Source organism: Frankliniella occidentalis, unplaced genomic scaffold (assembly GCF_000697945.3).
Source record: "Frankliniella occidentalis isolate FOCC.00 unplaced genomic scaffold, Focc_3.1 Scaffold19, whole genome shotgun sequence".
Taxonomy (NCBI): Eukaryota; Metazoa; Arthropoda; class Insecta; order Thysanoptera; family Thripidae; genus Frankliniella; species Frankliniella occidentalis.
In genome coordinates, this window is record NW_026267149.1 from 861,187 (window position 1) to 871,487 (window position 10,301).

Genomic DNA, 10,301 nt, shown 5'->3' on the forward strand with positions numbered 1-10,301 from the left:
AGCAGCGCACCTGCAGGTGGGAGGACGTTGGCACACGGGCGCACGCGCCGCCCGGCCCGCCTGGTAGGCCGGGGTGAGTCGCCTGGCGTAGGTAGGCCCGACTACTCGTCTGGCCGGTATAGGCAAAACAACCCCCCCTCTCCCTCCTTCCTCACCGCCACGACGCGTCAAGTTCAGGGCCGCACGGCGGCCGCTTACATCATAACCGCAACCGCCACTGTAACGCTCCAGTTAGTTCTCAGTAGCGCTAACCGCCCCACCGTGTGTGTGTGTGTCTGTGTGTGCGTGAGAGGGAGTGAGAGAGAGACAGAGAGAGAAACAGAGAGACAGGCGGGCGTAAACCACTTTCGATTTCGTTTGCAGCAATAAATTAGCGGACGGTGCCGACAGAGCAAACAGGCCGCGGGGAGGGGCATCAGCCAGCATCAGGCCGGAGCACTTGCTGCCAATCGGACGCGGTGAGCAGCGGAGGCAGAAGTGCACGCGGGCCACCTGCAGGAAGGGGTTAAGGAGAAGTGGGGAGGCAGGCCAGGAAACTACCTTAAGCTGGGCATCCTCCCTCGCTGTTATTTGTTTTGTTTTTTTCCTTTTTGCTTTGAGGTCCTTTTGTCCTTCGGTGGACTGAAGGGGACTTATTTTTATGGCGGAGAGACAGTCCGCCGTTGTCTGTCGGTTTCCACGATCCGTGCCAAACCCCCGCGGTGCCCAGGCAGGCGGTGCCCACGGCCCACGGGACGGTCACGCGCTCCGCCGAGTCATGCTGCACCTGGGCACGCCGCCGCGGCCGCCGCGTCCAGACGATACTGTCTCGCCTCGGCGCGACGCGACGCGGCAGAAGGACGTCTGTACTTGAGCGTAATGCTGCTGCCCCTTCTCCCTCCTCCCCCCTTCCTCAAGGCGGAGACGCTCCCTCCAGACTGGCGGACCAACAAACGAACGATACGACGCGACGCGACGCACCTTGGCCGAAAAACAAACGACAGCAAAATACTGATCGCGCTGCGAGGTACTTGGGCGCGTCCTCCTCAGGGTCCACGAGGGGCGGGTCCTGACGTTCGATCCCCACCCCGGTCCCGGTGGTCCCGAACGACCTTGCTGGCTTGGACAGCTGTTCGGGTTTGAGATGCGGGTCGCCACGGCCAGGCCCAGGCCACGAGACGCCGACCCCGGGCTACCCCACCTCGGCTCCTGCCTCGCACGTGGGTCGGCATATGGCTTATCAGATAGATTTATTTCTCATTTCAGTGAATGGGTGTGAGTGCTATGCAACGCATTCAGCCGTTTGGCAACGCATTATACGCCGCTAGCGGGTCCAGAAAGGGATATTCTCAAGGTGATTCTCTATCTCGCTGAACAACACTGGCTTTGAGAGGCCATCGGCGCAGCAGCTGCAGGTTTGTTAGTGCCACGCGCCTCGCCCTCAACCACCCCCGCCCCCGTGCCCCGCGCCTACCGGTGCCGTTCATAGTCCGATCAGACCACGTTCGGTCTCGCGGCCACTGACCCCAGCCTCCGCTGGACAGAGCTGACTGAGTGTGGGGCCGGCCGGCTGTCCAGGAGGCGCGTCCACCTTGACAGCATCCCTCGCGTGCCGCAGACCAAAGTCTAACAGCGGCGTCCGCCCCTCCCGGCGCCCCACCTCGCCCCGCACCGCCCCGCGCCAGAGGAGGAGAGCCCCCGATCGGGAGACGAGACAAAGAGAGCTCGGCCCAAGTCGAACAAACGAAAACCAATACTAGCAATAACAATGCAAATTCGTTGTCGGACGTCAATCACTCGGTCTGTGCTGCGCTGCGCTGTGTACGCGTGCTGCCGTACGGGACCGGACAGATCGTAGGCACGCGGGCCGGGCCCGCCGGCGGGCTTAATTGCGATGATTGGCAGAACAATACCTGTTATTGCCCTTTCCGTTCGGGAAGTGCACTACGGCATTAACCCCCCGCTAAAAAGCCGACATCGACACCGGCTGGGCTGGGCTGGCGGTGCTGGCGCGGCGTGGCGCCCCCCGAGGATGTATTCCGGAAACAACACACGCTGCGCCGCGCGCGAGTCGTCTCTGGAGTCGTCTAGCTCCGCTCGCTCGGGTGATTGCCGATGTGTGCCGTGCACACCGTGCCCCGCGTGCCGTGCGTGTGAGGAGCCAAAGAATAGGGCCGGCTCCATCAATCATGCTTGTGACCCTCCGGCCGCCTGCGGCCCCTCCGGCCACCGCCACAATGTGCCGAACACCTTCCGGGGACCACCGAGAGCACGCCGGCCGCAATGACGTGGGCGACCGCGGGTCGTAGGCATAGGTCGCGCTATTTGCCTCTGTCTCTCTGTCTCCGTGTCTCTCTTTCTCTGCCTCTGTCTCTCTCTATGTCTCTCTCTGTCGGTATCTCTCTCGCTCCCTCTCTCTCTCTCCAACCCAATAAATATCAAAAATAAAAAAATAACCTGTCTCTCTCTCTCGCACGCACCGAAAGGTCGGGCACACGCCTAGCCGCTTGTTACTGGTGGCGTCGCTGTCCCGTGTGCCCCCCATGGGTGGCCGACGGGCAGGGACAGGAGGGACGCGAGGGGCGCGCCCGGGGCGAGGCGGGGCAGGGAGGCAGGGGAGGGCAGGGAGTGGTTCCAAGAGGACAATCTCCCAGATCGGAAGATTGACCATCGCCGGAGAGAAGACGTGACCTTGGCGACATCCGCGAAGGCTATCTCAGCAGACGTAACGGCAACGGTCTGGAGCTCGAATTTAAATAATATTGTTCGAGAAGAATCCTACTGACATTCACCTTGACGCTTCCCTATCCTATGGGCGAACTCAACACCCGCACCAGCAGCGGCCTGTTGGCGTTGGCGGTGACGTCAGCCCTCCTCTTCCTCCTCACACCTTGTTTCTCACCCACCGCGCCTCTACCCGTGTTGCAGTGCACGACGCCTCCGCCAAGCTGCCCTCCGGCATCCTCAACGGCAACGTGAACCAGTTCGGCGACTTCCACCAGTGCATGTCGTCGGGCAGCCCCGACGGTGAGGTGCAGGGCCAGCACTGCGTCGCCTACCTGCAGCTGCTGCTGCGCCAAGAGTACCCCAGCAGCGCGCTCCAGCCGCACCCCGTGCTGGCCGCCATCTACGACGGCGTCTACTCGCACCACGCCTTCCGCAGCAACTTCGAGGACGTGAGTACGCGGTGACCTGGCGGTGGCGCGGACCGGCGAGGTAGGCAACCCATCATATTACGCGTCCTCGAACTCGTTCTTCTCGTTGCAGCCCGGACACCGCGTGCCCCGCTTCTCCACCATCAACTGGGGCGTGTGCGTGCCGGCCGCGTGCTCCGCCCAGGACGTGGCGCTGCAGGTGGAGGCCTGGAGCCGCGCCGTGACGGAGGGCACGGGCATTGCGCTGAGGGTGCGCGTCGACCAGGACATGTGCCAGGTGTACCGGCCCTGGACCAGCATGCCCACCTCCTCCATCCTCGCCACGTGAGTAGCCAGCGAGAAACGTTGATGTGGCGTTGGTTTGACTGCGGAGGTCGATATTGATCTAGATCATCCAGAAAGCATGTCCGTCATTCGCCGTTACGAACCTGCTGAGTTCAGCCCCTGCAAGCTCCCAAAGTGCCTGGTACGTAGGCAATGTCTTGCCTGCAGTGCATGTGTGTAGTGCGGGGTGGCCTACCTTGGGTCTCGCAGGCGCCGAGCTTCCGTGATTTGCCGAATGATTTTGAGAAAAGCGGACATACTTTAAGGACGATCCCAATTCGACGTCGACAGTCGAAGCCCTATCACTAGGTCATTCCCCGAAGTGGTCGTCAACTCGGGTGTTGTATCCGTGTCTCCAGGGCCTTCTTCATCGGCGTGCTGCTGCTGGCGGGCGTGGCCACCTGCTACGACAACCACCTGCAGAAGGCGGCGGCCGCGGCCGAGGCAGAGGGGAAGACCGACGCCAAGGTTTCGGACAGGGGACTCGCCGCGGACCTGTTCCTGGCCTTCTCGCTGCGCAAGAACACGACTGCCCTGCTGTCCACCAGGAGGTCCAGCGACGACATAGAGAGCGTCCACGGCATCCGCTTCTTCAACGCCATGATGCTGGTCCTGTGCCACAAGTCGATGTCTGTCTTCTACAACGGCTACAGCAACCGGACGGAGATGAGCGAGGTAGGCCACTCCATCACAGCAGCACACACTGACAACCACCTGTAGACAACTTAATTTAAGATAAATGTCTTCCCTTTCTCTATTTTAACGAGTCTTATTGCGTCTTATTGCAGGGCATTGGGCAGCAATGGACTGTCGTCGCGCGCGCCGCCAGCCTGTACACTGACCCCTTCATCATGCTCAGCGGGCTCCTAACATCATACGCTTATGTGAAAAAGCTGGAGAGGGGACAGAAAATTCATGTTGTAGAAGAGCTAAGAAACCGGCTTATAAGGTAAAACAAAATAATCCACAGTTTTATTAATTTCAAAATGTTAATTTACTTGTTTAATATTTTTAAAATTTTGTCTTTGTTTTGTTAACATTAGATTGGTTCCCTCACTGGCTGCCCTCATCTTGTTCTGTTCATTCGTACTTCCCTGGTTGGGCTCTGGGCCAATGTGGAACCTTGTCATCAAAACTCACTCAGACATTTGCAAGCAGCATTGGTGGAGGAATTTACTATTCATCCACAACTGGTTTGGTTTTGAAAATATGGTAAGTCTATGTTGGTTTTTTGATTATTCTCTGTGTGAACATGGTTTTTGATTTTTCTAAATATCAAGCTATACTTGTTATGTTAGATCCATTAGAAAACAACTAATTAATTTTCCATATTTTTCAGTGCCTCACTCACACTCATCATGTTGGAATAGATACGCAATTATTTTTAGTCTCTCCCATATTTGTTTGGCTTCTCTGGTCCAGACCTAAGCAGGGTCTTGTTATTCTGGGAGCAGTGTCTGCAATTTCTACCGCACTGAGATTTTACTTTACTTACCACCATCAACTAAGCTTCTTTGTGTACTTCGGCTCATCGTAAGTGAACAACTCCATATCACAAATTCTTTCGGACTTTCTAACTTGCTAACTAAGCACTTCATCCTTTCCCGTATAGAGTTTCACAAATGTTCAGGACAGCTGATCTATCCTACATAATGCCAACACATCGCCTCACTGTTTATCTAATGGGTGTAGTGCTTGGATATGCTCTTCGTCATTGTGGTCGTGACTTCAAATTGAAACAGGTACTCCAAAACATAATTAATAAAGTACTAATTAATATTTTTTGCAAAGCATTTAGTAATATGTGAAAGCTTAGTTCAGCTGCTACTTTAGATTTTTGTATACCATTAGAACTGCCTTTTTTATTTTTCAGTCACACTTAACTCTGGGATGGACCTTAGCAGCCATATGTTTGTACCTATCAGTGGTGACACCCTCTTTCATGGGGAAAGTAGGCTACAGATATGAAGCCATTCACGCAGCAAATTATGCTGCATTTGCTCCAATCACTTGGTGTTTCCTATTTGGCTGGATTATTTTTGTATCCTACATAGGCAAGGGAGGTAAGCAAAAACAATTTCTTCAAGTGCATATTGATAATCAAATATTCATTAAGATGTACTAGACACTTAACAATTTTGTTCTATCATTACCAGGAGCTATTGGACGCTTCTTCTCATGGCATGGATTTCTTGTTTGCACAAGACTGTCCTATGCCCTTTACCTCACCCAATTCCCTGTTTTCTTCTATAATGTTGGACTCACAAATGCTCCTATCCAATACAGCGTGTTCATCATGGTAATTTTAACCCTAGTTACTATTAATTGATGGAATTCCTCCTTGAATCACTTGAAATACTTATATCCATTTTCTTTGGTTCCAGTTCAATGTAAAAGAGACCATCGCAATCTTCATCGTATCTGCTCTCCTCACCATACTTTTTGAGATGCCAGCACAAAACATTAAAAACGCTATAAGTAGATACAGGAAAGCTTTACCTGCTGGCAAGACAGTAGGGAGCATCCAGGAACCTCAGAAGTTAAAAGTACAGTAATTGTGGTCAAAGTGATTGCTTTAAACCCAACAAAAATAAGTCATATTTATTGAACAAAACTAGCAATTGAACTATACTTGGTCAATATGAGCCACAATAGGAGAATTCAAAAACGGCTTCCGTACACAGGGTACTACAAAAACAATCTTAGTAAATCCTTAGCAACGAAATGAGTGCTTAAGCTAGAGGGGGTTTAAGGCAAAATGGTTAGCATGGTGAGAATTTATGAATAATTCGAGTGTCATTTAGAATTGTCCTTTATCAGTTAAATATCAATTTCAGCTGAAGGCCATTCAGCAGTAAGTATTTATTATTTTACCTACAATGTATGCAATTTAGATAATAAGTTTGTTTTACCCCAGTGTAGAAACAGTTGTAAATAATTGTGATATATCAAATAATTTTAGTCTAAGTTGGGCCATGCTTGAAATGTAAAGCAAGCAAAGAGCGCTGCTCCTTTTAACACTGTATACCTAAGCCAGACTTTAGATGCCACTTAACGTGACCGGGCGCTAGAAAACTGCAACTGCTGTATGCAGCCAGCCGAGAGGCATTCATACGCTGGTCCAAGTGGATACCCTACAAACAATGGTGTTTCTGATGCCCATTTCCAGTTGAGGAATTTCCAAGCACAAGAGGTTTCAGTTCAAATGTATGAGCATGGTTGCACTCAAGTGCAGAAGGCTGTGATATTGTTTATAAAATACTGCAAATGCATGTATAGATGTAATCTCCGAAACTAAATAAAATTGTTATAGAAATGTATTATGTTGCTTGTACCCCTCATGTCCTAAAAGATGGATTTTGAACATGGTGGCCACAAAATTTTCCTTTCCATTTTCATTGAGTTTTCCCTTTCTCCCTTAAGTTCCCCTGAGTTTTAAGCACCGTTACTGGTGATAAATAAGGCCAAACAAATACCCCCTCATCTAAGCGTGCTTACCGAAGCCCGTAGTCCTATCATAGAAGACCGCAAGCAAAGCAAGCACGAGATATAGGGTCAAAACACCCTCGGGGGACATCAAAATTCGTGTTAGACGCAACCCGCGAATAAAATGCAATTTGGGGACCAATCAGAACCCCACCTGACCTTTTTTCATGTTCCCTGAGTTCCCTCTTTTCCTTGACATATTATTTCACTGAGTTTCAGATTTACAAGGTTTTCCAGACTTGTGGCAACCATGTTGAAGTGCAGCATTTTCCACAAGGGATAATAGAAAAGGATAATTGAAAAACAAAGATAGAAATTGCGTCTCCCCTTTAATTCATGATGAACGAAGGAATAAGCAATGAGTTACAGCTTACGAGTCAGCGATGGTAACCTCAACCTCGACACCAGGTTCGATACTGATGGAAGTAATCTGCTTCACAATCTCGGACGGGCTGTGAAGATCGATGACTCTCTTGTGGATCCTCATCTAACAAATGAGACAGAATGATTAGAATCCGGGGAAAGGGTAGAAAGAATGTTAGTACATGACTGCTCAAAGAACTTGGAAATTCCGCACAACACACACCTGGAACCTATCCCAAGTCTTTGAACCTTCACCGCAAGGTGTCTTTCTTGTGGTAATCCGGAGGATCTTGGTGGGCATGCGGACTGGGCCCTTCACACGAAGCTTCTGCTTCTTGGCTCCATTGATCAAATCAGTGCACACTGTAAGAAGATAAAGACGGAATCAGGCGAGCACAGAAGTGCAAAACACGATGGGTACTAATAATTAAGCTTCAAGTGACTATAGAGAAGTGCAAGACTTCCAAAAGTAGCAATCAAAGGCAATAACATAAGTGGATACAGGCAGTACTACCAATTTTAGATTAGACGCCAACATGCCGGATGCCGCCAAACACAAACCGGGCTCGGGATACTAACCTTTCTCCAAGCTCCTGACGTTTCTGGAGGTGAGGGTGATACGAATCCTGTGGATCAGGGCCTGCTCCACGGGCTTTTCGGGATCCTTGTAGGTAGCGGTACTCTGTAGAAAGATGAGCACAAAATTTAGTCAACAAACAAGTACATTCACGTGTATTCGGGAAGGTTAGGTAACACGTGGCGTCAAGTAATATTTCACATAGAATCTCATAACGAGGAACGGTAGATTCTGCCTTGATCACGTGAACGGCAGGTCGATAATTTAAGACAACTTACCATTTTATATTCTGGTCGAGATAATGCAGTTGCGATCAGCGCTGAACCAGAATCCGGGAGACTCTAGTGACTACACTACACCATTACTCGGTGCAGAAGAATGAGATCGGGTGAGTTCTGTTTCCGTTGCCGGTTCGGCTGCTTAATGTTTCATACATTTTTCCATCGTTGCTTAATTTTTCATACAATTTACCTCGATATATCGAATGTTTCGCGCGTTTTCGCGGGACAAAACAACTCGAAAACAACCAGTCAACGAAAAACTGTCAAGGAATCCATTCCCTGTTCCTTGTCAGTTTTGTCTTTACCATATTTTTGGAAAAAATGGCTGAAAAATCTTCAAGTGTTGAACCTCCGGTCAATGGCCAGGAAGCAGATGATGACGAAAGTAACGCTATTACTATGGTGGATGTTTTAAAAGAGGAGACTGAATTGGAAGAGGATGCCAATGCGGTGTTGGGTGGATCTGATCCCCTAAATTGCACTTACCCTCAGGTATTTTAAGTTTGTACGCGTTCGACGTCGTGCTTAATCAATTCATTCTGCACGGATAATCCCCTTAGACGTCAACTTTCCCTCGTTAGTCTGACTAGGCAAAGCTGTCAACATAACCTGAAGAGATTCCAATCCTTAGCTTCTTCACTAGTTCATTTTCATTTTTACCGCTAGTCTCGCCCCTCTTTGCTCCTTTATTCGAAAATGATATTTCCTTCATCGTATTATTTCTGGTTTGTCAATAAAGCCATTGTCCTTTAAAATTATGACCTTGATTTTCTTTTGTGACAGGGCTATGTGAAGCGTCAAGCTCTTTATGCTTGTATTACATGCATTCCAGCTGGCTCTGACCAAAAAAGAGGTGGTGTATGCCTTGCTTGCAGTTACAGCTGCCATGAGAATCACGATCTTGTAGAGCTGTACACCAAGAGGTAACACATGCTGACACCTGGCACACAATCTGAACTTACGATGTTCATTCATCAACATGTTTTCATAATTTTCATCTTGTAGGAATTTTCGCTGTGATTGTGGCAACTCACAATTTGGCAGCAACAAGTGCAACTTGGAGCCAGTGAGTGAACTTTTCTTATTATTATTTTATTTACACTCTACTGCAATGTTTTAATTGGAATAATTTCTTGTGTAGGTGAAAGAAGTAAATGAAAAGAACAAGTACAATCAAAATTTTAAAGGAGTGTACTGCACTTGCAAGAGACCATATCCTGATCCAGAAGACACCAGTGATGATGAAATGATCCAATGTATAATTTGTGAAGACTGGTATCATGGCAGGGTAGGTTACATTTGCTTTCTAGATATTAGTACATATATTTCATCATTGATGTATTTCAAGTTGGATTGTTATTTTAATTTGTGTTGTTTGTTATAGCACTTGGGAGTTAACAAAGCAATTCCAAAAGATTACGGTGAAATGGTCTGTGAACAGTGCATGAGCAAACATTCGTTTTTGTGGAACTATGCTGGATTGTGTTGTAAGTTTATAGTTTAACCTGAATTACTTTCATTCATGTCATGAGGAGTGTGCTCTTTAAAGCATTTATCTTTTACCTTCAGTGACTAAAGCAACTTCTTCTGATCAAGAAGTAGAAGTGGATCAGGATCCCTCTACTTTCAAACAAACCTCTGCTTCAGATGATGTAGAGCCATCCACACCCACAATTCCTATCAATGGTTCAGCAGGAGTTGATTTCAACACCCCTGGCTCTTCATCCCAAAAGGTAGTACATACTATATATTTTGTATCCTGTCTTTCGTAATTCCATTCACTTTTTGCGTTTTTTGTAACATTTTAATTTTAAAAATTTCAGAGCAATATTGAAACACCTATTCATGATGGTAAAGGTATGTTGTACCACCTAACGTGTTTTTCCCTATATTCTCTACATGTATGTTCATTTCAATGAAATTACACTAATTAAAACTCAACATTTTCTTTCTCTCTAGAATGTATTTTGATGAACTTTAAACCAGTTGAACAACTTAAGGGAGCAACATTTTGGCCTGAAGGCTGGCGCAAACAGTTGTGTCTTTGCATCAAGTGCCTGGTAAATTATTCAATTTCCATTTAGTTGTGACTTGGTTTCTTATTTTTGACATCTTACCTAACCCAATAATCACTTT

At 48.4% G+C, this 10,301-nt stretch overlaps 3 protein-coding genes across 3 annotated transcripts in view; 2 read left to right on the forward strand and 1 right to left on the reverse strand.

The window, feature by feature from the left end:
- The window catches only part of LOC113206566 (nose resistant to fluoxetine protein 6-like), an 18,975-nt gene extending 12,197 nt beyond the window's left edge, over positions 1 to 6,778 (forward strand). Inside the window, exons 2-11 of the mRNA XM_052264516.1 lie at positions 2,743 to 3,155; positions 3,247 to 3,458; positions 3,818 to 4,133; positions 4,247 to 4,407; positions 4,502 to 4,670; positions 4,798 to 4,991; positions 5,071 to 5,200; positions 5,332 to 5,521; positions 5,615 to 5,757; positions 5,843 to 6,778. Of these exons, the coding sequence (XP_052120476.1) occupies positions 2,743 to 3,155; positions 3,247 to 3,458; positions 3,818 to 4,133; positions 4,247 to 4,407; positions 4,502 to 4,670; positions 4,798 to 4,991; positions 5,071 to 5,200; positions 5,332 to 5,521; positions 5,615 to 5,757; positions 5,843 to 6,013 (2,099 nt within the window). The 3' untranslated portion in view covers positions 6,014 to 6,778. The remainder of the gene's footprint in view (positions 1 to 2,742; positions 3,156 to 3,246; positions 3,459 to 3,817; positions 4,134 to 4,246; positions 4,408 to 4,501; positions 4,671 to 4,797; positions 4,992 to 5,070; positions 5,201 to 5,331; positions 5,522 to 5,614; positions 5,758 to 5,842) is intronic.
- A 476-nt stretch (positions 6,779 to 7,254) lies between these two features.
- On the reverse strand, positions 7,255 to 8,321 carry LOC113206564 (40S ribosomal protein S20). Its single transcript, XM_026422691.2, has 4 exons — positions 8,163 to 8,321; positions 7,887 to 7,989; positions 7,531 to 7,670; positions 7,255 to 7,431 (listed from the first exon to the last, which is right to left on the reverse strand). Exons 1-4 carry the CDS (start codon positions 8,163 to 8,165, stop codon positions 7,315 to 7,317), a joined length of 363 nt encoding a protein of 120 aa, XP_026278476.1. The 5' UTR covers positions 8,166 to 8,321; the 3' UTR covers positions 7,255 to 7,314.
- A 62-nt stretch (positions 8,322 to 8,383) lies between these two features.
- Positions 8,384 to 10,264, forward strand: LOC113206563 (putative E3 ubiquitin-protein ligase UBR7). Its single transcript, XM_052264510.1, has 8 exons — positions 8,384 to 8,657; positions 8,949 to 9,088; positions 9,171 to 9,231; positions 9,307 to 9,453; positions 9,550 to 9,652; positions 9,735 to 9,898; positions 9,989 to 10,022; positions 10,125 to 10,264. Exons 1-8 carry the CDS (start codon positions 8,487 to 8,489, stop codon positions 10,247 to 10,249), a joined length of 945 nt encoding a protein of 314 aa, XP_052120470.1. The 5' UTR covers positions 8,384 to 8,486; the 3' UTR covers positions 10,250 to 10,264.
- The last annotated feature ends 37 nt before the right edge of the window (positions 10,265 to 10,301 follow it).